Raw genomic sequence first — 26,188 nt, forward strand, 5'->3', positions numbered from 1 at the left:
TACATATATTCATCTATAATTGCTGTGGTAGTTCGACAGCGAATAAACTTTATGTTTATGACTTTCATAATTTTAGATAATGTTTCACTTAACTTTATTTTGTATTATATTTAATGAGGTAGATTATGAGGCATTGTATTAAACGTCTAAAAACTAGTTATAATTGAAGACCGAATTAAAAATGAAATTGGTTGCTGACCTGCGTTGACCTGCGCTGATCTGGTTGACAGAACGTCATACGCAAACTAGGCCTACTCTTTTTTTTTTTAACTCTGTCTTCAATTATATTATGTTTGACTTTGTTTTCTGAGGTTTGAAATTAATTTCTATTCTTTTATATTATAAATGATAAGGATTTGAAACAGAAGCAGGGCCGTGGCACTCGTATTTAAACCCTGTATAAAAGGTGAAGTCACTTTACGGCAGTTTGATTGACACATCGGCAGTTTGAGTGACAGTTGCTAGGTATTTTCAGTACACATAGTAACGCTTAGAACTACTTAGCTTATAATGTACGTACTTGTACATTGTTCGTACTGCTTCAATAGTGAAACAGACTTATTCTCCGTATTTTAATTGACAATCCTGTATTTGATCGACAGTTGCCAGGCATTTTCAGTACACCAAATTTATTCAAGATGGCGGGTGTCGAGTGCTATTTTACGTTCCCTTTCGAACAAAGATACAGCTGATTTAGCCCAAAGTCAACATGGGGTCATCGGTTATAATATTTTCCTAGCATATTTAGCTAACACCTCAGCTACTTGGTTTTTCACAATATAATAGTAATGGAAAGAAACGCCCGACATTCATTCGTCGGTATTTTTTTTTATAGAATGAAAATAAACATTCATAAACTCTTCCACAGGTCAACCTCTTACACAGCGCATGTATGATCGCGCATTGAGTGTGTGACTGACTTCATTTGCGCAAACGTACGTGTGGCTTATCCTATAGTATATTATTACTCGAAAACCTTGACAGAAGCATCTCGGAAGTTGATATTTATGATTTCCCTCATAATAATTATAATAAATACACAAGAAATGCATTTTGAATACGTCACAAAACAGCAAATTGAACAATAAGGTTCTTCGAAGAAATATAACGCGCTTCCCGTGCAGTGATCCAAGTAACACAGGACCAAAATGATGACCACTGCGAGTTTGTTGTCTTTGCTCCAAAGATTTTTTCAAATTCTTCTTAAATATAGGCCTATCTATGAGGAGATGTTGCAGTACGAAGAGCTGTTGGGAGGTCATTCCCTGAGGAGCATTGAAGTAAAAAGATCTGTCAACAGGGGATTGAATGGAGTGTTCTACTAAAGTTTGTTCGGCTTATATAAGGAGGGAAAAAATAAGATTCCTGTGTATTTGATTTGATTTGATTTGATTTGATTTGATTTGATTTGATTTATTCGGGTTTTGACAACTCTGGATAACCCAAGAAAGCCTCTATTGAAGCTTATTTCCATTGGGGTCCAACACCGGGGCGGGTTGGGAACAGGCAGGGGTTAACACCCTACTCTTTTCGAAACTGGTTGCGAAATACATATACAGGTATGGTTCTCTGCACACAGGACCGTCGGCTTAACGTCCCCTTCGAAGGACGGAGTACTTTTATGATTCTTTTACCCAATTCTAATTGATCCATGAGGAGAGCGGAAGTCTGAATTTAATGTGCAGAAGTTGCCAATTAATTTCAGACCTTTTCCAAGTCAAAATCCCAGCAATCGCCACCGCCGGGAATTTAACCCGGGACCTCATGCACTAAAGGCAAGTACCCTAACTATTGCGCCACGCTCACCCTCTCCCTGTGTATTGATATAGAATTGCGTGCACGCTGTTGGGCGCATTACATTCCTTGACTCAACTATTGCGATAGTTGCACGTTATACTCGCACGTTATACTCGTGCGATACACTCTTTTTATGTGCATTCACCTGTATAGGAACAACCTTGTGCACAGAAAATGGGGAAAGGATTTAGCATAACAAAGGAACAAGCTCCGAGATCCAGGGTGAAAATAATGGAGCGTGAAATTGTCTTCTTTACATAACAAGGCCTAACATTTTTAGAGCCAACGCCCTTTATATCAATTTTGTGTAGTTCTGCTTTCTCATGCGCAATGTTTACGCTAGGTGTGCGTTGCGTAATGCGTGAGTAGCGCACGCTTATGTGAATTTACGCGAGCGTGAGTTGAGACTTTATTCACGCGCGCAGTAACAAAAGCCGAATAATTTCCGCCTTATATAAACCGAACAAACTTTAGCCGGGTAGTGTCTGCTGACAAATTGTAATTCGAATATTTATAAGGAAGGGGTACAAGATGGTCGAAATTTCATTTCAGTGGCTTTTAATGAGTAGCCGGCACCTTCAGGCCTCGCCCACGACCCCCAAACTATACCCTTATTAAGGGGCCGAGATACATTGATCGGCGTATTGTAGTAAACACCATTCAAATTCCCGATGTGACAAAGTGGTGGTGGATGCTCATTGAACCACCATCCAGACTCGAATGGTGTTGCACAGTCGTCCTTCTCTGGTCCGTGGTCTGGTACGGAGAATTTGCTTGAGTGGGCAATTATCAGCGAGTCTCCTTTAATTAGAGAGAGAGATAGAGAGAAAAGACATAAAAGTTTTTATTAACGGGAAAAACATGAGATTTAAAGTACATAAAAATTTGAGTCTATCAAAATAATTAGGATTTTGATCAGACGTGTAGCCAGTCCGGTTAGTTCAAGGACGTTAGAGCCATTTCATAAAAAGCCTCACATAAGTGAACCACGGTGGGAACCTTGCAATGGATATAATTTCAACAGATTTGTGGTGTGATCAAGCAAAATCAGTCTGAACAGTCCGGTCCGACTGCCTAATCAGGAAATACTGCCGAGTCAGGCAGCATGTTGCTGAGTCTGGCAACATGGTATCCCACAATGCAATGCTCTATTTCAAATAGAGCATCTTTTAATATTCCGTTATTTCTTGGTTTAGAGTAAAGAAGTAGGTGAAATATATAAAATTATCAATGGATGTACATTAGTAGTATCTTTTCATCAATTTTAGTTAAAATAACCCGGTGAAAAATTGTCAACTTACATGTAGCTCATGTGTGTCAAAGTAAAATTTCCACTGATCTTTTATAAAATCACCATGCACAATTTAGTCCTTAGTCTGTCAAATTCGGAAGGGTTACCAAAGCCTGTATTGCCTGACTATGCAACATGCTGCCTGATGCGGCAGTATTTCCTGATCAGGCAGTCGGACCGGACTGCTGAAGATGGTCATATTTAATTTTCTTATAGGACAGTAAAAAGCATTTACAAAGCCGCATTCTACAGAAAACCTCTTTGAAATTGAACGATCAATTCAAAAGATGAGCAATTAAAGAGTTTCCAAAACAGGAGGAAACATTTTATACGGTTATGATCCTGTACCCAAAAAGGTGGTTTTGTTACATTTTGATGTGCAGCTTGGATTTCAAAACACTGTCTCTTGAGTATTCCTTTACTTAGGTCTTAAATTGAGGCTAATTGATTCTATATTACTCGTGTTTTTGTCCTGTTTTAAAATAATCTTTAATTATTTTCTTATGACGTTTGGCATGAAATGTGCCAAGGGTGGTTGAGGATTAGGGGGAGGGATTCATATCGTAAATTTGATCTAAAACCCCCATTACAAATTTGAATCTAGTAAAAAAATGTCTAACTGAACTCCCAGACATCTAAACCAAGTAAATAATACAGAAGGTCATTTAAAAGACTAATACTTGCTCAGAATGATTGTAAATGTGGAAAAAAGAGGTTGGGTTAAATCCCACCTACTTTGTGATTGTTTTTGCCCATTTCCATAAAAACAAAATGGTATCAAAATGCTCAGGAGGATGAACCACTTCAAATGAGACGTGTAGGTAAAATGTTTGAAACATTTCTTTTTTTTACTATGTAACACAAAGGTACCCCAGTTTGTGACACATGACCTTATAGTTTATTACACCTATTTGGCCGTTTACCTATGTTTCTGCCTGCGTTACTACACCTTTATTTTCCTATGCTACGTATATTATATGCACGAAGGATTGCGCTTGGGCAACGAAAAAAAAAACCCTGTTCTACGGGCCGGACCTACCTACCCATATTTTGTGTTTTGAGGATTTTGTTTGTACTTTTTTTTCAAATCATGTTTGCGGATTCGGATTTTCAGGAAATTTTTAAGGTAATTTCGCCCGCCATTTCATATAATAGTGTTATATTTGCCAAATTCGTATTTAGTTATACAGGGTTCAAAAATTGAAAGTGTTCAGATATCACTTCAAAGTATATCAAATTATTCGTCTAGGCCAAAGTATCACAAATATGTATTTTTTTTTCTTAAAGGGGGGTAACCCTATCGGTTTAGGATATGGATTCTCTTCAAACTTACACACAATGTCAAATATTGTCCCCTTTATCAATCTATGTGAGAAAACGGAACAATTTCAGCATAAATGTGAATAATTAGCATATTAGCAAGCCAATACACTGGTACGCGTGCATTGCATTCTGGTCAGGCATCCCGAAACAACGGCCGAGCGCATGTCCCGGTGGAAACAGGAAGTGTTCGCCTTGGCACTGAAAACCGGCTCGCCCCTGTACACTTTTATACCCTCTATTCATACTGATTAATCTTAAAAACATTACATATCACTGCGCTCATTATCATTCTTGACAAGATAGCCCATGCTGTATTTACTTCGCTTAATTATTTCTTTATTTTTAGCTATATGATGCACATTTTCACATATTTATGATTTTTCTTTGTTTTATTTTTTAACTAATTTTTTAATGGGGGGGGTGCTCTCATAATTTTTTTTCATATTGCTCGTATCATGCTTGACAATATAGGTCATGTTTCCTTATTTATTTCGCCTTTTATGTATTTCTTTATTTTTGTTTTTTGTTTTATATCATTGTAGCGCCATCTATAGTTTGACATTAGGGGGCCTATTTGATGTATTTTTGCGGACGAATTGGTACTGGGGTGAAGTCTTCCGAATCTTTTCCGATTTCATTCTATGACTACCCAAAACTCCCGTGTCGTGTAAAATGCGAACAACTGGTAGCCTGTAAAAACCGCTGTGTTTCATGATTTCTCCGGAAATACATCGACTTGGAGCGTCAAATTTCAGGATAATAATGAGAAAAATAGTATCTATTATGTGATACCAAAACCTCATCAACAATGAAAAAAATCGGGGGGATGATGCTGTCGATCGGGTTACGGACCTTTAATGCGACCTGTAGTTCAGAAGTTCATTACAACAAGTTGCGATAGACCTAGTGGCAAACTTTAATGAGCTATGACATCATCGCCCAATTTACATCTCGCCGTGATTTAATAGTGTATTTACCATGCAAAACTATCCCAGTTCTACGTGGCTGAAGGTCACACTCGCTATACCTCAGTAAACATCAAAAGATGAGCTTGCTGGTTTCCGCATGTGGGAATTTCTAGCGTATATATTTCTGTGTATAATATTTGTGTATTTGCCAAATGACAAATATGGGCATTATGACCAATATTTATGAATATTGCATGGTACATAATTATAGGAAAAATAACCGGGTGGTGTCCAAATTTGGCTAGAATATACTTTATGGTCTACCAAAAGGAATTCAGAAACATAATAGCTCACACTAGCTACAATGTATAGCTCACACTAGCTACTTAGATAGACGATAACAAAGGTCAACCATCATAGGTTGCCATTTGATCTTATTGAGATTATTTACTTATGCAATATTTGTCTCCGTAACTCATCAACCAGTCATCGAAGCTAATGCAAACTATTATATTTCCGAATATAGAAAACACAATAAAACGGGCGGACGCTGTTTTCAGGAGAGACCCAATACACACATATTGTACATGGAAAACACTGTGACAATACGTAGTGTATTGTCACGGTGAAGACCGTGCTTGGAAGAGTATGTTGTATGCTAGCATACGTATGGTCACGGTGTATCCCGTTGTCAAAATACCACATACTTTAGTACAGTAATAGCGCCCTTTGTTTGTCATAATTCACTTTAAAACGTATTTTCAACGTAGTGAAGAAATATTTTAGGTAATATAACACTATAGAATATAAAAACTAGTATTTTTAGAAGTTACATTACAAGGTTTTAACATTAAGGTTTTTTTAAATTAGAGACAGCCCGTCATCCTTAAGGTTACTCATTCTTGTTTGTTGATGCTGGGGCCCAGTATCAACCAAAAACATCAAGGCCGCAGGGCCGGCAGGCCCGATGCCGGAGACTCCCATACGACGACTAAACACTCCAAGTGGGACCCCAATATAAGGGCCCCGCAGGGCAAGAAAGCAAGAGTAACCTTAAGGATGACGAACTGATAACGAACATTCTGTTATATTTACGGACATATTTTACTCTTTACCCCGTAATTCCCCTCATTCTTCAGGCCCTGCCCTCTATCGGGGGCTAATTTATAGTTTAAGCTTGTTTGCTATTGTTTTTGTTTCTTTATAAGCCTGCGGCGCAACCTTGAACAATATTGTCTTAGCAATATAGCCCCGTAGCCACCCCCAGCCAGCCCCATACCTCATTTTGATTTTAAACATACTAATATTCTGCTTTTTATATTCTATGGGGTCGCATATTACCTCAAATATTTCTTCACTACGTTGAAAATACGTAATTATGACCAACAGAGGGCGTTATTACTGTGCTAAAGTACGTGGTATTTTGACAACGGGATACACCGTGACCATACGTATGCTAGCATACAGCATACTCTTCCAAGCACGGTCTTCACCGTGACAATACACTACGTATTGTCACAGTGTTTTCCATGTACATACGTGAGGATCATTTTGACTATATCCCCCTGCACTACATGCAGGTTGCACTCCCAACCTGTGTATGTCTGCAATCATATATTGAATACAATACCGCTCTTTTCAAAGATACTTATCTTACAGGTGCGAGTGATCAGAATATATGGTTCAATGCATAGGTACCGCGTGAACGTTGTAGTGCAAGGCGATATAGACAAAAATTGCATTCCTCCATTGCAGTTAATCCGATTATTACCTCACTTCTACAGCGAATAGCTTAGTGTGAGGTATCAAAGTACGCAAAAAAATGTAAAAATGTTTTCATCAAACGAGCAAATTTATTTTAGTGTCTATAAGAAACGTGATATTGTTTTAAGTGTACGGATACACTTTGTGCGCAGTAATTATATGCTTTAAATACCCGTGGATACACGGAGTCAAAATTGTATTCATCCATTGCTATGGTAGTTAATCCGATATAATTACGTCACTTTGACAGCGAATACGTATTTGAATGGCAAAATGAGGCATTTTTCATCTCAAAATGTTTAGAAATGAGATGCAAATTCTTTTGATTCGTAACTAAAGCGGACAGAACTTTATAATTAATACCTTTTAATACTAGAATCGATATTTGACTACCAAAGGAAAAAATGTCAGAACCAATCGCTAGCGACTTAGGCAAATTAATGATTGGTACAACAAGCGAAGCCAACTTGGCCGGCGCACACTTACCAGCAGTTCCATTATTTAGTAAAGATCCAAAGTCAGATTGTCCGTCCGAACCTGTAGCTAAGAACTGTTCATACTCTTGGTAACTCGTAGCGTTATTAAAGTCCGTCAATTCAATCCGCAGACAACTGAAATCTTTATTGAAAATCTTATCCATAATCGCCGTAATGTTATCTAGACCCCACCAAAATTCACCACAAAGGTCAGTACCGGTACCAAATCCATAACGGTAGTTATCCCAGTCTTGGTTAAAATCTATGGAGCCATCGAACCGTCTTTGGAAAACCTTCAACAAACAGTAAAGCGGTTATTAGAACTTGGCATGTGTGATTAGAAGTAGGAAGTCCCTTATAGGTTAGTACATTTTTGAGGTCAAAACGAGTAGCCTAGGACTGTACAATATATAGGCAGGCGTGTGTTGGTATGAGTGGCATTGAAATGTGGAGTCATGACGTGGAAGGTTCTTTTTTTAGCTCTGAATATTTAAAAGGAGGAAACTGAACCCGGTAGGTTCACAGCACGCAGTGGCGTGGCTAGGAACCAGGAAGGGCACGTGTCCTGGACTGAGCCGTCATTTGAAAGACCGTTTTAAGATCGCAATGCAAGTTGACTATAACCACATTGGTAGGTCCTACAGTATTTGTACAAATTTGCCCTCGCAGGAATTGGAGAAGAGTGTCACCCTATCTTTTCCGCCTGGCGCCACATCGCTACTGGCAGGACTGGGGGAAAGTCTCAAGCTTCTGTCGTTAATCTGCTGGCAAACAGCATACATACCACGGTGTATCCTTTACGTACATAAGAAATATAAAGTTTAAGCTTACAAGCCATCCTCCGCCATTTGTTTCCATATCACAGAACGCCTTCGCGTAGGCGTTGTCAAAGAAGAGCTGATATATGCCACTTGTATTGTAGCCTTGGTTTTTTGCATGCTGACAACTTGAGAATTGTAAATTATAAGCTGTAGATAAATAAATCAATAAATCAATAAATCAATAAATCAATAAATCAATAAATCAAAAATCAAAAAATCAAAAATCAAAAATCAATAAATATAAATAAAATAAATAAATAAATAAATAAATAAATAAATAAATAAATAAATAAATAAATAAATAAATAAATAAATAAATAAATAAATAAATAAATAAATAAATAAATAAAACTGGAAACTGTGGAAAGGCAACCGTTACCCTGAGTTTCACGGCATACCTTCACTTTCGATCATTTGGTACCCGATCATCAGACGGATGGTGCTCCATGGTCTTGTCTTAACCGAAATAAATATACATACATTCTATGGTGTCACGAGCCCAAATCAGTGACACTGGTTTTAAGAGAAAATAAGACATTCTACATGAATCTGTAATTTTTATACTGACAGTATATAAATTAGCTAGATGTATTTGAATGTGACTTCAATTTCATTAACACTTCAGCTTTCTCTGTTTTTGACCAAATTTTTCATTTCAAAAATACCAAATGACAATTTAAGCAATAAACTATTTTTTTTTGCACTGAATGGATCTTTAATTCTTTCTGTCACCTTTATCTTATTACAGCTACAGGGATTTCCCAAACAATAAAATGTTCATATTGAGCCATGTATATTTAGGATTTTAAGATATTATTAAATATTCACCAAGAGGCTTCCCCCAAATTGTCATTACACACCAACTCTTGCATGATTAGTTGAATATGTTTAAAGGGGTTTCCATCTCTCACATCTGTCATGAAATAGCTTCAAATTGTAAACGAAGTTAAATAATCAAATTAAATTACTCATTACTCACAACCCACCAAGGTTAAGGGATGGTGTATGAACGTTTGGACAGTATTTATTGTGGGACATTAGAGCACATCAGACATATCGAATTGCTTTCTGAATACGAAGAATGTGCTTCTGATATCAAATAATTTAGATTTTTGAAATTCGCAATATAATACACATTTTATGGCAAATGATTAAAAATTGATATTTTTGATATTTAACAGTACTGGAAGTAAACTTTATAAATCTGATGATTTATACTTAAAGTGTATGTAGGTGGAATTCCCCCCCCCCCAAATAGGTCTTTTGGTGAAAAAAATTCATATCTTTAATATGAAAGGTCAAATTTTTCAATTGATCGTCGGCTTTTTTCCTACCAGTTACATACACTTTAAGAATATATCATTAGATTTATCAAATTTACTTCGAGGACTGTTATATATCAAAAATGTGAAAAATATCAAATTTTAATAATTTGTCATAAAATTTGTAGTATATCGTGAATTTCAAAAAATGAAAATTATTTGATATCAGAAAGACATTCTTCGTATTCAGAATGCAATTCGATATGTCTGATGTGCTCTCATGTCCCACTAAAAAATACTGTCGAAACGCCCAAAACGCTCATTCCAGATCTCTTAAATACTCAAATCAAAAAGTAACCCTTACTAAAATTTGGGAAATTTGAACACGCCCAATTTTCGACCGGTTCTGGATCTGCAAAGAATATAACAAAAATACGCCTCAAATTAGCTAGGTCAACATAGACATTTCAGTTTTCTAAATATTCTTTTCACGGGAAAACACTATTTTCTTCTATACGTAAGGCTATGTGTCAAAAGTTGGGACCCTCTTTCGTGACATGCTATTTTCATAGCTGAACGCATCAATTTTGAGATGACCATTGTATGTACCAATTTCAGGTATAAAAAAGTATACATTGCTGGAAAGCATAAAGATGAGAGATTACAATGACCCAAACCTGAAGTCAATATTCAGGTGGTACTAGACGATAGGCTCTTTTTAGGAGTATTTTCTCAATATAAGGACCACAAAATCAAACAGAACTTGAAAAAGCCCACCAGAAAATATATACTTTATATAGCGTGTGATGCTTGCTTCTAAAAATGGGCTTCGTTGTCAGACCTCGTTAAAACGGGTTAATTAGTGCTAATTAGCTGATTAAATACTTTCCAGTAACTGCTTTCAGTCATAATAATCAGTCAAACCATAATAATAATACAATATCTCTTTGTTTGCCACTTTCAGACTAATTACTCGCAATTCTGAAAAAATTCCGTTTTATATAGAAGCCTATGCGAACACGATCCTTGAAACGTTCTCTTTAGTTTAATTAATCAGATGAAATTGTACAAGGTATATATTCAACAGTTCCTACAATAACTGACAGTAAATTGGTAATAAATATTCATGGATTTTAGTTTTCAACTCAACACAAAAGGAAACAAAGTATGTCATCAAATAATTGTTTATGATCTTTTTCCATACACTTTCTATGGTACCGTGTCCGTCCATCCTCCATACCGCAAGTTGAAGTTCGTTAGCTTAATTGATCATAAAATTGATTAGCAATAATGAAAAATCCTGGTTTTGGTGTCAATTAAAAAAAAAAAAAAACATGCACTTTAAAACAAGACCACTATAAAGGTTGTAAGTATTCATCTTCATTTTGAAAATATCATTTCATTTTATCAAGACCTTGTTAAGGGTCCCAACATGAGACACATGGCCATATACAACATAAATACACCCACATATTCATGTACAAGAAAATAAAAGTCATTAGAGAGATTGCGACATTGTGCGGTAGAACGTCATAATGCCGTTCACATCCAAACTAGCCTCCTACACAGCCAGTTTGTGTCAGTCCTAACGCTCGTCGTTCCTAGTATGTTCGTGATAGCCGCATACAGTCTGAACCGAGACTACATGTAAACGCACTTGCAATAAGCTCATGGTGGCGCTATGCCGAGACAAATATATCTAAAGATATAGGAAGCACCCATTGATTCACCTTGGGTGCATCGAACCAGAGAAGATGAGAATAGATACTCATCAAAAACAGACAATTCATACCGCATTATGCCGTAAGACGACACGATCTTGCCTAAAACGCCTTTTCGCAAGATGATTTTTGGACGGCATTCTGCACACACAAATGAATAATAAGGCAATCTGCCCGTTCAAATTCGCGTCGAAAAAAGAAAAGAAATGTATTCTCTTCTTCTTGTCTGTACTAGGTCAAATTGTACATGTCAGACTCTACTTGTTCTATTTGGATACTTTGGATCACTTCATAACATGACAAACATAAAATTTTTCTGCATTTTGTAATGCCCTTTTTTTTCATTTTGGAACTTCATTTTTTGCTACCAACCGCAACGTAACCGCCTTCACGGTCTTTCACGATTGACCAATTCACAATGAATTTCATCCTCTAGAGGGCATACTAACTTATTTTCGACTGATGTAACATGTGGTTGGCGTTCCCGTATCACGTTTCACGTACATTCGCAATCTCTCTATTATGTGAAAAGCTAGGTTTTCAGTCCATTCTTGGCAATTCCTCGTATGCAATTCGATATGTCTGATGTGCTCTCATGTCCCACAAATATACTGTGCACAAGTTGCTATCCAATGCCTTAAAAAACTGAAAAACAACTTTACTAAACTGATTCACATGATCATTTTGTACATTAATATTAATTATGATCACTTAAAGGCCCATTCAGTGATTTGCTCATCCGGACGATCGTAAAAATCATCAAAATTCAGATTTTGGTACATTTGACATTATCATAGATCTGCTAACTTAGCCTGCGAGTGGTTCAGCCGAAAGCCGTGTATTTAAGACAAAATAAGACATTTTACACGAATCTGTAATTTAGATACTGATAGTATCTAAATTAGCTACGTGTATTTGAATGGGGCGTCAACTTCGTCAGTACTGCTGATTTTCTTCGTTTTTTGCCAAATTTGTCATTTCAAAAATACCAAATGACAATTTCAATGATTTATCCTTAACTTTTATGCAATTTATAAACAATTTTAATTTTTTTACACTTGCGCTGGGATCACTGAATGGGTCTTTAAGTAGAGAGAGACTACTCAGTCAGTAACCGTTAAGTTCTAGCGGCGAAACTTTCTGGTCAACCATTTTTGTTTTGTCCCACTGAAAGTCACATTGCCCCCACTAATTCATAGCTACGCTATTATTAAAAAATGAAAAATAAACAAAATGAAAAAATGAACTAAAACAAATATCTAAGAAAATATACATAACAACAGCTTGTATACTTGAACTAGGATTAACAACTTATAAGTTCCCCCTGAATACTTTTTAAAAATAAATATTTGACAAAATGCAATCGTGTAAAAAAGGTTGGGTAGCCTTATTTGTTTTACACATATGGACCAAATTATAGCGTCACACGACATTGCGTTCAGTTACAATGGTTCGTTATGTAAAAAAAGAGACCGTTTTAAACAGTGTTAAAAGTTGCATCTGCATATCTGAGTCCACACAGTAGGCCATGTCTATTCATGTGTTTGTTAAAGAAAATCTGACCATGCTGACCGCTATGGACTCAGGTGCAACTTTTAAAACGGCCTTTTTTACACAATAAACTGAGCGTAATGGCGTGTGAACGCTATAAATCGGTCCACATGTGTAAAACAAATAGGGCTATACATACCTTTTTTCATTTTACATTTCGTAAAATATTTTTCGACTTTTTTTTTTTTAAAGTATTAGAGGGGACGTAAAAGTTATGGACCCTATAATGCAGAACTTACCTTCTTCCTTTTAATCATAAGAGGGCAAGAAGGTGAGAAATAAATTACAACATTGAGTTACTTATTGTGTGCATGTACATTGTTTCGCCTCAGGATGGAAATACTTGGGAATTTCGCTGGTCGCAGTATCAAATCGCGCACGTAAAGTTAATCGCGCAGAGAGCACGCGTATAAAAAGGGCGGTTATGGATGGCGGAAACCTTCAAAATACGCCTAAGAATACGCCTAACCTTAGACGTCTAAGATGCATTCTTAGGCGTCTAAGATGCAATCTTAGGCGTCTAAGAATTTTGCGGTAGACTTAAATCAACGAATCACAGGACCAGAAATTCCAAACAACCAATCATCTTAGGCGTATTCAATTTTTGACCAATGAAATCTTAGACGCCTAAGATTTTACACGCCTAGATTTTCTTAGACGTCCAAGATTGACCATTCGACCGTGACTAGTGATGGACGGTATCGCAAATTCGATCAAAACGTACGACGGACGCTGTTTAGGCCGGTATCACTTGAAAAATGGCGGTCACACAATCTGAACAATTTCTCGCTGAGATCAGGCGTACTATACACGATGTAGTTCGACAACTATCGGCAGAGAGTGTTCCCAGAGATTCTCTAGACGCAATTTCAAACAGGTAAATGTATACAACTTCGTATAGCTATACATGTATGGTGATATCCGAATAATCAGACCCATCCGAACCCCCGGGGGGCACTGGTCATTGACAAGAGGGTATCATGCGTGGCCATGAAGTCTCATATAGCACCCTACACAAGTATTTACGAGGTCTGAAAATGCACCCCTAAACAAGTATGACAAGTGCAATTTTATACCCTAACGAAGTATTGACATTATTTTTGCCCCCATTAGAAGCAAGCAAATCAATCATATTTTGACTCTAAAACCCTTCATGATAACTGGGAAAACACTAATTCAACGAGCTGCTGGTAGTCTTCCAAGGTGCTTTTGGGAGCTATCACATTGGTGATACCGTCCATCACTAAAATATCAATCTTAGACGTGTAAGAATTCTTAGGCGTGTAAAATCTTAGGCGTCTAAGATTTCATTGGTCAATAATTGAATACGCCTAAGATGATTGGTTGTTTTGGATTTCCGGTCCTGTGATTCGTTGATTTAAGCCAACCGCGAAATTCTTAGACGCCTAAGATTGCATCTTAGACGCCTAAGAATGCATCTTAGACGTCTAAGATTGCATCTTAGACGTCTAAGGTTAGGCGTATTCTTAGGCGTATTCTTAGGCGTATTTTGAAGGTATCCGCCATCCATAGGCGGTTGGTTGGAACGCTTGCAGCGCAACCGCGAAAATAATTGACGTCACTACTGAACTTGAGGTGAACCAAAGAATAGCAGGGAAGGGAGAGTCATTTCAAACCTATTCATAACATTTCTACATGTATACCGAATAACGGCTCAGCTCAGGCCATAACAAGCTAGATATCAAAAAGTTGACAAAAAGTCAAAGTCTGAGACGGTTGTGTTATTATGTGCTGGTGATTATATTAGTACGAATATATATAGTTGCCGTAACCACATATACTGCACCAAAAAGTATCCTTAATAAAATAATCACAATTCCAAAAATGTCCATAGGACTGTCAAAATATGGTTTAGTTTTAAAATTAGGATTTTTCTTCCCTTTACCTGATTAAGCAGAGCTTTATGACATATATTGATTTGATTGAATTGTGTGTTTAATTTTTTTTTTTTTTTTTGAGGAAAATTGTAATGTGAATTTTGCTTTATGGCTATAATAGGCATACGGAGTATGTTATAATAGGCTTAGTAGGCTATAGTATGATACACTCAGACTCCCCATTTGATTCATGAATACTCTTGAGTATGTTCAAACGAGTATGTCATGTCGTGAGTACGAGTACAGTAACATCACAAATCATGAGTACGAGTACTATTCCACGAGTACGAATACATACCTCTAAGTGCGAGTACGACTAATAAGAGGGCGGAAAGGCAGGATAAAAAGTCAACATTTAATCATGACATGTATCTATTTTCATCATATACATTATATTATAGCATATAATAATAATAATAATAATAATAATAATAATAATAATAACATTGGTGGCACAGTTGGAAATATAATCATGGCCTACATGTATTTCTGACTAAATCATTGTTGAAATTAAATAGACGATATAATGAAGAAATGCGAGTGGGGTAGCTCGGAATAGACCCATTTTGAATTAAATAATCAGTAAAATTATCAGGAAGGAATTCATGAACGAGGGTCTCTCTTTAAATGACCCACTCCCCTTCGCTCGATATGTCTCTCCTCCCGGCCCCACCGTCCCTTTTATTTAATACTTCAGACTCACCCACTCAGATGGTGTCGAGTATATCTGGCAATCTGGTTGTGCAGCCTTGTTTGTTTGCAGAACACCGGAAGATGTTATAGTCATTAAATCGCAAGTTGTCGCCGCAGATTTACACAAACTAAACGAATTACAACCAGGATTGCGAAGACAACTGGCAGCACAATGCAATACATTCACACTTTCAAAGGTAGACAATTTGCTACCGGTATAAACCTGGTCAACTTCTACCATATGGAATGATGAATTCCGGGATAGAAATTCCGCATTCGTCAAAACTAATATCTGAATAATAATAGCAAGAAATCGACAAAACCCGATAGTCGAGTTAACCTGTTGATTCATCATCTTTCCAGTTTTAAACCTGTTATGTTATAAAGGTACAACTGTGTATATGGTAATCGAATGAGAGAGAATAACATACTGAGGTTTATTAAGGTGAAGGGTGCCCTGACAAATTAGTGGATAAAAGCTTTAATTATATTTTATAATTATAATCGATATAAGAGCAAAATTAATTATGTTTTCATAATCGATATAACTGAAGCTGCCCACCTTTTATTGAGCTGTTTTTCGTAGTCATTGTGATTATGGTATGCTGTGACGTTAAATCCAAATTAATTAACAAAAAGTGCAATACCCACTTTACATGCTGATAAATATTCTTTAAAGGCCCATTCAGTGATTTGCTCATCCGGACGATTGTAAAAATCATCAAAATTCAAGTTTTGTTACCTTCGTCATTGTCATAGATGTGCTAACATAGCCTGCTAGTGGTTCAGCTGAAAGCCGTGTATTTAAGACAAAAATACGGCATTTACATGAATCTGTAATTTATATACTGACAGTATAATTAGCTACACGTAATTGAATAGGGCCTAAACTTTTTTCCTACCCGCTGTTTTTCTCATTTTTACCAATGTTTTTCATGTCAAAAATACCTAACGACAATTTTAATGACTTAACCTTCACTTTCAGGCAATTTATACACAATTTCAATTTTTTTGCACTTTCGCTGGGACCACTTAAGGGATCTGGAATGAGCGTTTTAAGCGTTTCGACACTATTTTTTGTGGAACATGAGAGCACATCAGACATATCAATTGCATTCTGAATACGAAGAATGTCTTTCTGATATCAAATAATTTTCAATTTTGAAATTCACGATATAATACAAATTTTATGACAAATTATTAAAATTTGATATTTTTCACATTTTTGATATATAACAGTCCTCGAAGTAAATTTTATAAATCTAATGATATATTCTTAAAGTGTATGTAGCTGTGAGGAAAAGCCGACGATCAATTGAAAATTTTGACCTTTTATATTGAAGATATGGATTTTTTTTCCCAAAAGACCTAATTTTTTTTGTGTTTTGGGAAAAAAAATCCATATCTTCAATACGAAAGGTCAAAATTTTCAATTGATCGTCGGCTTTTCATCCCACCTACATACATTTTAAGTATAAACCATCAGATTTATAAAGTTTACTTCGAGTACTGTTAAATATCAAAAATATCAATTTTTAATCATTTGCCATAAAATGTGTAATACATTGCGAATTTCAAAAAATCAAAATTATTTGATATCAGAAGGACATTCTTCATATTCAGAATGCAATTCGATATGTCTGATGTGCTCTAATGTCCCACAATAAATATTGTCCAAACGTTCATACCCCACCCCTTAAAGGTCCTTTAATAAAAGGTCTTTAAAAGGGCTTTAATAAAAGTGCTACATTGATTAACGATACCAACATTTTAAATGAGAAACGGGTTGGTTTTTGAAGCTCACCCACTCTTGCCGATGATTTTACATACATTCTGATAGCAGTACATTTCTTCAGTATCACTGCAAATATAAAATTACTCAATGTTGAGTTAAAAGGGAACTACCCAGCAAACACAAAACGTTTTAAACATGTTATATTTCGGGTTTGTGGTTTGCTAAAAACGTTTTAATAACAATACATGTTGGGTTATATAAAGGTCAAGGAAACATTTTAAAATGTTTTCAACATGTTATTGTAAAATATTTTTTGCAAACATTTTTTGCTAAATAGTTTGTCAACACTTAAATAACACTATGTTAGCATATTTGCAGTAGGTTATCATCAAATGTTTTTGAATGTTATACAAACGTTTTTACTCTTTAAATACCCTTTATATAACCCGACATTTAAACGTTTTATGGCAACCCTTTCTGACTTTTTGCGAATAATGTCGAAAACGTTTTGTGCTTGCTGGGTTCTCAATGTTGAGTTAAAAGGGAACTAAGCACCAGTGAGAAATCGTTCTCAAATTGAGTAAAAATTTAATATCAATTTCCATCAAACTTATTATGTCGCTCTGTTTCATTACTCAACATTGAGTAATTTTTACTATTTTTTATTTAGATTGTAACGCGAAAACCAAAGGAAAACGTGTTGATTAGCAGCTAATAATGACATAATGGTAGAGAGAACAATGCCTTTATAACTGCGTCATATTTATTGCTTTTAATTACGTGTGTTCAAAGTTATGAAAACTCAAAGTAGTACGGACTCTCTTTTTTGATGTGTTTACTTTAGAGGGGTATACAGGTTGTATCAAAATGATCGGTACCAATCAATTGAATACATGAATCCAAAACCCACCCAAGTCCATGGGAAGTGATTCTGAGAAAAAAACCTGTGTATCCTTTTAATTCCTTCAGTTAGATTTACCTGGTCAATATGGTAAGTTGTACGTGCAAATGGGTGGGTTAAACTGTATTAGGTATGACGATTAGCATTTCAGGGACTTCGTGGGGTTCATTTTAAATTCTGGACTTGGGTGGTTTTTTGAATCATATACTAAGACAATAATGTTGGAATGAGATTACCACTAGTAAGATAATACAAAATAAAGCACACAGTTATGTATAATGTTGATAGCATTCTGCCATGTAATATAAACCACACACTTTCCTTGATTAAACCCATTTTTTTTCAAAAGTCACTCTCCAGCAATGAATGTGTTACAAGTGGACTTTTATACATACTGGATTTCAATCAATGTGTTACAAGACTCAAATCATGATCTTGGGTTGATTCTTTCATACATGCTATTTTTCACATGCTCAATAGACACAGAGGATGAATTTGAGTTGTTCTTTCATACATATGGCAGGCCTATGTATAGCAACACTTTCCCATGCTTAACTCAATTTGGCCAAAGTATGGACTTGGGTGGCTTTTGTATTCATGTTTTTCCCCAATTCAACATTGAATCCTATTAGACTGGCTCTATTTTGGAAATATGTGTACTTATTTAAGCATCAAGCGGCAAGTTCGCGTAAAAGCTAGCAAACAAATTATTTTGGTTAATTATTTAACATATGGGAAGGTTTGGCTACAAAACGATTCTCTTATAAACGCATCTATGCACAGTTTCCACCTCGATATACCTGAGGACACAATTTCGTCCAAGAGCTTTCAAGCAAGCAGTCTCTACACAGTCTTTGTTTACACTACATGGTTGAGTGCATAGCATTATAAGAGCTGTGTGAACTTCTAGCTGGTGACTAGTGGAAAATAGGCATCTGTGATTAGTTTTGTCAAAACCTCAAGTGTTCCTTCATCCAATCAGAATGTTTGTATATCGAACGAAAGCTAACACTTCCCCCTAAAAACACCTTGTTTCATTACGTCAACAAATAACGCAATTTAATGTTTATAGCAAGGCGAATGTGGTAAATCTGTTGAAAACGACCTTTTCAAGCACAATTTTTAACCAAAATATAGGTTTTAAAAGTCAAAATCCCACGTGATCCTTACAATATTTTTCAGATTTTATGTCATTAAATGAAAGATCGCACTTATATTGTCCATATACCAGCTTCATTCAATGAGCAATGACCAATTCTCTTTAAATTGCAAATCTTGTCATACGGTTGTAGATTTAATGAACAATGACTTTGCTTTTATGATTACACAAAAGTAACATATTTACCCGTAGGACATATAGTTACTAAGTTATGAGGTTCAACAAGTCCAATGTCAATGTTCATGTTATACGGGTGAACAATTTAAGTTGCTCCAATTTTCGTAAAATGGATGCAAACTGTTCCTCAAGTTCAAGAGATTCAGGAAAAGATTAGATCTGCGATGTCAAGTGCAGTGAATTGTCTCTATACAGTCTTTGTTTACACTACACGGTTGAGTGCATAGCATTATAAGTACGTCTGGGTCTGTGTTACAGAAGATAGATGATAAATGAATACAAATTCCATTGAATCCTATGGAATCCTACATTTCGTTTGACTCTTTGCTGAGTAACATGCTAACTAAATATCGGAGATAGTGCAAACTATTCTTTTTCTGAAACCTTTAAGATAGCCAATAAGCTTTGCCTCAATTTTTACGAAAATTTGAGCAACTTTGCCTTTTGACCCATACACAACAGCTAAATCTACCTGTGACGTTCTGTGCCCCATAACTTAAACGATAGGCCGTATACGCACAAACCTTACATTTCTGAGATCGGTGGGGCCAGACGCATAATTTGACATGTTTGAAAGAATTAAGTTTGCCCCTATACGATCTTATAGGGTCATTGGGGGTATTTATTGGATATTATTGCATTTTCATTGCATTTTAATGTGCCCATCACTGGAAACTGATGAGTACCAATTATTTTGATACAGCCTGTATTGGTTATTTATTGTACTTCTTGTACATATAGGAAATCAGCACAAATGTCGCACACATATCGACCGATCTGTAACAATATATAGAGGTCGCATCGATAGCTCTTGATCGATGAAAACTACAGATGACCAGACAGACTATGTTATGGTAGCCTATTTAGCAGAGCCATGTCGGCTTCACTGACCGTGGGTCGATGCAAGCAGGATCAATAGTAACAGAAGAAGGCATTATTAAGTATTTTATCTAACATCATTATTATGGTTGTTACAGTGCAGAATGTTGAGGGCAATCGACCTTTTCATAATATTATTATTTATAAAAATAAGGAATAGAAACACCATTCGGATTCATTCGGATTATGATCGATCCCGATCCTTTTCATAACAATCCTATTCATTATGTTCGGATCCAGTCCGAACAAGTTGTAAACAATAGGAGACGGGGATAAAAATCGGTGGCGTGCTGAAACAGGGAACTTAAAAGGGCATTTCGTGATCCATAGCCTCATCGCCCCACTTTTCTCAAAAAAAGTTGAGATTTTTATATCACTGGAAACCTATGGCTACATAATGTTTATATACACAAAATTTCTTGCAAATTATTTCGTTTAGCAAAGATATCGTGAAATTTTAATTTCGTTCTGGTGCACCAGAACGAAATTACAACACATTGTCTATGGAGCAGTGTAATACACATAATCATTCATAACTCGCAAACGCAAAATCGGAAACAACTTAAATTTTGGGAATAAGCTTTTTTCGTGGATATCTACTGAAAAATGTCATAAAAAGAGGATGCTAGGATCAAGAAATACTCCTTTAACAATATCGGGAATTGCCTGTCACGCATGATCGCACACAGTGACGTGGGCCACAGTGCCCCATCATACTTCCATGCCGCTTGCCGCTACGGCCAGCGGCAAGACGTATTAACCAATGACAAGCTTCGATTGTCCGTTTGTCTGCAATGCGCGTGCGTCACGCCGCTCAGCGACAAAAGTATGAAACAAGCATTGGTCGGACCTCATCTCTAACATAATAACTGACAAAGGTCAATATCCTTCCCGACATGCTTTGTAGCCAAGTCCGTAGAAGATTATTATTCTTGTGATCCACACACTATGTACACATATACATTTGGCCACATTTTATTGTACGATAAATACGAATTTATTAAACATGGTAACAAATATTCTCTAGCAAATCGGTTATACGATCGAACTGGTAGGCATATTATGAATTCGGGATATTAAATATATTCCTGACCAGCCAGATCTGCGCATGGTCAAAGACGATTCCTTACTAGCCACATACCGTCCGCTGGAATTAGTTAGAACATGAACCATTCGTTATAATGAACAAAATGGCTGTTGGTCGGACCTCATCTTTCTATAATTTAATTAGACTATGGATTGTTTAAATGGAATCTTTAATTATATTTAAGTATGCAATATTGCTTAAAACTACACTAAAATTATAGTTCTGTATGTGAAATAGTTAATTTCCCGATATCTCGATTTAGTGAACGATGACGTGACTTTAGACGCATCACATGCTGGTCTGAAAATGCACTTTAAATACCCAAAAATTCAACAACAACAACAAAAAACCATCAAACACTTTTTTTTACAGTGATACAAAAATAAAGAAAATGATTTTTTTCCTATAAATATGCCAAATGACACTTGAAAGTTAATATTCGTGGCAGTCACAGCTTTCAATATTCCCATTTAGCCCTCCACAGCAATATTTTACCATGAATCACAAAAAATCATCAAAAAGGTTAGTTTGGTTCAGAAATGGTATTCATGGTCATTTATAGTGATTACCTGCATTTGGCGGCCATTTCGGACGACATCTTGCAACCCCGCCCCCTTGCGGCCAGATAATATTCTTGGGCACATCCTGATCATCCTGAAACCTGCTGGTTTTGTTTGGTTCTGGCGGTGCAAATGAGGTGTTTCTAGCTCCCCTAGTACCATGTATGGATAAGCCAATACAATGGAGAACTGCAAGAGGCTTACCCGAACTGTTGCAGCAAAAGTATATCGGAGTTAATTTGATGAATTTGATCTTTGTAAGCGTATTGTATAGAATACTGTGTACATAATACATTTGCATATCCCTTTGATATTGTGTCAAATAATTCTGGTGGACAGAGGGAAAAGCAAAAAAGGGAGGCAAGCCATTTTGGCAGGTTAACTATGGATTAACTAATTGTTTGGTTTGATTTGATTTATTTCAGCATATCAGCATATCAACAGAAAAACAATATAAGTACACATATAAATGTTCCATTTGAATTGCATTTAAAATTTGAATGATATATAATATGTAAAATACAAAAACATATATAAAAGGCAGATACTAAAAAATGTATGTTAAGGATAGCACTTAAAGCTATCTGAACAGAAGAAACAGCCATTTGCGGTGGATGGTCACATATTATCAGTTTTCTCAGTTGCTTTAGCAATTTCGTATCATTGTTGTACTAATAACGGGTAAATTCTGAGTAACATAATGCAAAATACAAAGTTAATGTACACGAAATGCATTACAAGCTATTGTGAAGTTTTTATCCCTTAAGACAAGCTACCGATCACAGTTATTATGACCCAAAACTTTTACAGCTGCGCAGCTTCATTTATGCGTGGAGGATTCTTTATATAAATGTTAAAGATACAAAAAGTCCCCCCAGTGTATTATGAAACACATCCTCTATAGTCCTTGTTACTTCCGTGCATGTCTATATAGAGGCAAGATCAGGCGGGTCCTGAAACAGTAAAAGACAAAACAAGTAGAGAAACAAGTTATTACTAGGCATATCACCTCAAAAATAAGCGCAGCAGAAATGTTTCTACATTATTCAGCTTTATTAAAGCATCAAAAATCAAAAAACAGAATTGAAATCGTTCAATGCATTGTCGATGTCATGTAGTGTCAATTTAAAGATGCTCGTAGATGGAATAAAATCCTGCCACAAATGGCTGTAATGACAAAATTGCCACATTTCGTGATTTTGAAGGTTTATTTGGACGCTTGCTTGAAAAAGCAGCGTTAATTTAAATATCACATGTTAAATGCCTATCTTTCCTGACTTCGTTAAAGAAAAAAAAAAGAAAAAATCTATCATTGAATAATAATAATAAATTAACCAAATATACTATTTTAGCAATTTCGGCCAATCTGCAGACAAATTAAACCTGAAAAAAGTTCAGCTAATTAATATGCAAAATTGATGCCAATAGAAAACCGTACATGATATAAATGTGCGGTTTTTTTCACACATATGTATACAAAGTTATTTCAATTGATAACAAAAAATACACAAAAAGGAATTAATTATGCAAATTAGGTAATACAGCTAATTATGTATTGATAATATTATTCTGCAAATTAGGCATGAGTAATTTTGGTGTTTTTTTTTTTTTATTCAATGAACGTCTATTCATTCATCATAAATTTGTCAAGTATGAACCTGTTATGAGGTTGCAAAAATAAACTGCAGCCAATTACTTGACATTTTGACGGTGTCTGGAATAGAATTTTCATTTTTACTGTAAACATGGTATGTGTCACCATTACTCAAAGCCAAACCCGGAAAGTAAAAATAAAAATTCAGTTGAAATGAGACTTGAATTTTGTTATCTGGATTAACATGGGAGGACAATCGGTAAAAGGAACCGCCATTACACTGTACCGCGTATACAAAAATAGCGTGGCCTTGGGCACACACAATGGCTTACAGCAATTGTGGTTTGAAAAACTACTCCCTACGAAATATCTTTGATAATGTTATGTTTCAAAGAGTTTTCCTCTAGTGCTTCATTCGTTGTCGACTGAAATAATTTACATGCAAAGAAAGATTAGTATTTCAGCTAAATGGTGGTTGGTCAGACTATTTCAATAGGCCTATATTTACTGATTAATGATTTACTGATTTTTGAGCGATCTTCAAAAATCCAAAAAACAGGCAGTAACTCTTAACCAAAGCAATATTTAATTTTGTCGGACTCGATGGTAGCCCAGGCTTCACATACCATATATTAAAAATTCAAACAATTCATTTTTCGACATGGATGTTTTCTAAAATTGACCAACTTTGAAGCGCTCGCTTTTCAATTCACGTTTATGCTTGCATGCACAGTGTGGCAGAATTAGTGTGCAGCCACTGTGACAAGTCAAAACTCTTAATTTTATCAACAAGTATCAAAAGTCAGATACGTAAAAGTATGGAATACCGTAAAAAAGGGAGTAATTTTGGCAGGTTTTGGCAGGATATTTTTTAAGTTCAACTCTATAACAATCTTCCAAGTAAACCTGAATTTAGTTTTTCCAAAGAAAATCAATTGTCACCTTTGGACAGAGCTTTCTCCATTGCTGCTGCTTAATCGTGGAATAGGGTTTCCAACACACTCAGAAATCAGTGCTCCAAACATAAAGAGTTTCAACACCCAGTACAAACATCAAGTTTATCCACGGTCATTTTGGTTTGTTACATAATACTTTGCATGATAATTTCACCTTTTAATTTAGTATTCTGGCTTGTTTATATAATTTTTTTTTTTTTTTTTTTTTTGGCGTTGCGTAACTGTTTTGGAAAAGGCGCTTTATGTTGTTGTTTGTATGTTTTATATATTTCCGATACATGTATGTAACGTTGAACTTTTATTTCCCGATTCATGGCTTTAATTTGTGGCACAATCTGATCCAATCAGACCAAAGTCGCGAATGCTGAATCGTATACCTCACAATTTGGTCTTGTATTTTATTCAAACAAACGGTAATTGCAACTCTTTTGTCTCCGTAGCCTGGAAAGGGATATTACTTTGTGTCGCTGAACACTTCACTATTGCAAGAAAACTCAACATTATAAAATACATACTCCGGGGTGCACACATTGGACTTACAATTGGAACAACGAACACCAGCGTCCTCATTATGCCCACAATCATGTATGCCCCATCCGTTATGACCGCAGTCCTCCAGGTTACTTTCTGATCCACTGCAGCCAACTTCATCCAGCCATATCTGTCCAGATCCTTGCCCAAAGACCGCGCCACCTAATGCTTGAGCAGCAGTAAAGGGAAGTCCAAGTTGACGGCACACAACCATTGCATCATTCGAATTCCACGAGTCATCGCACACTGTACCCCAGATATTGGTATGAAATACTTCAACTCTGCCTTCGGTGCTATTACTTCCTCCGACAAGTCGAATTCGAATTGCTACAAAATTAAGGTAAAAGGCTGATCTTATAATATGTTTGCTAAATCATAGATCGCAATGGAAACTGGTTTCAATTATATGCTCAAGATTCTCCATACGAAAACTGCAACAAACTACAAAATGTATTCGTTTTGTAAATAAGGGATTTGAAGGCGGCCTCAATTTGTTTTTCGCGATTATATAATCATTATAAGCCAAGTCTTTCACCACAAATTCGGACATTATTAAGATAATTGGGATCCCGAGGCAATTTATAGACTTACTAAAATTGTGACATCTATTTGTTTTTGCCTGAAGCATTATATTTGACTTACCTTTATAGATATGTAATCCTCCTGCTTTAGTAAATATTGACGGTCCTTCTGTAGTTACTGCATTCGGATTGTATCTATTCACCTTAGCGAGCCTAGTTGAACTCCAGTCGGACCAGTAGATATCATTGTTATAAATACCAATATCGAAAGGATGAATATCAACACTGGTGACAGTAGCAATGACGCTCCTGGAGTGTCCATTTAGGTCAGCAACCTCCACGCGATTCATACCCGCATCACACCAGTACATCAAATTCCCTGCGAGCAACATAATTATATTTCTACAGGATAACAATAAATCACTACCCAAATTCCCTCCTCCCCTTTTTTTTCCTCTCAGATTTATTTACAATAAATAATAGATTTTTACATATTCATAGATTGTATTGTCTTTAAAAATTCTTAATGATGAAATTATCATCTTGCATTTTTGAGTTCTACATGTTCTCTGTTGACAAGGGG

The 26,188-nt window shown here is 35.9% G+C and overlaps 1 protein-coding gene and 1 long non-coding RNA gene across 4 annotated transcripts in view; both read right to left on the reverse strand.

The window, feature by feature from the left end:
- LOC140165904 (uncharacterized) lies at window positions 1-10,074 on the reverse strand. The gene is made up of 5 exons (XR_011860782.1): window positions 10,007-10,074; window positions 8,391-8,527; window positions 7,570-7,852; window positions 2,055-2,598; window positions 1-245 (listed from the first exon to the last, which is right to left on the reverse strand). It is a non-coding gene; the product is annotated as an uncharacterized lncRNA (long non-coding RNA).
- An 11,233-nt stretch (window positions 10,075-21,307) lies between these two features.
- The window catches only part of LOC140165905 (uncharacterized), a 33,658-nt gene continuing 28,777 nt past the window's right edge, over window positions 21,308-26,188 (reverse strand). For all 3 annotated transcript variants that reach the window (XM_072189249.1, XM_072189250.1, XM_072189248.1), the window contains 3 exons: window positions 25,727-25,984; window positions 25,094-25,411; window positions 21,308-22,956 (listed from right to left, as the gene is read on the reverse strand). In XM_072189249.1, the coding sequence (XP_072045350.1) occupies window positions 22,955-22,956; window positions 25,094-25,411; window positions 25,727-25,984 (578 nt within the window). In that variant the 3' untranslated portion in view covers window positions 21,308-22,954. The remainder of the gene's footprint in view (window positions 22,957-25,093; window positions 25,412-25,726; window positions 25,985-26,188) is intronic.

This window comes from Amphiura filiformis, chromosome 12 (genome assembly GCF_039555335.1).
Source record: "Amphiura filiformis chromosome 12, Afil_fr2py, whole genome shotgun sequence".
NCBI lineage: Eukaryota > Metazoa > Echinodermata > Ophiuroidea > Amphilepidida > Amphiuridae > Amphiura > Amphiura filiformis.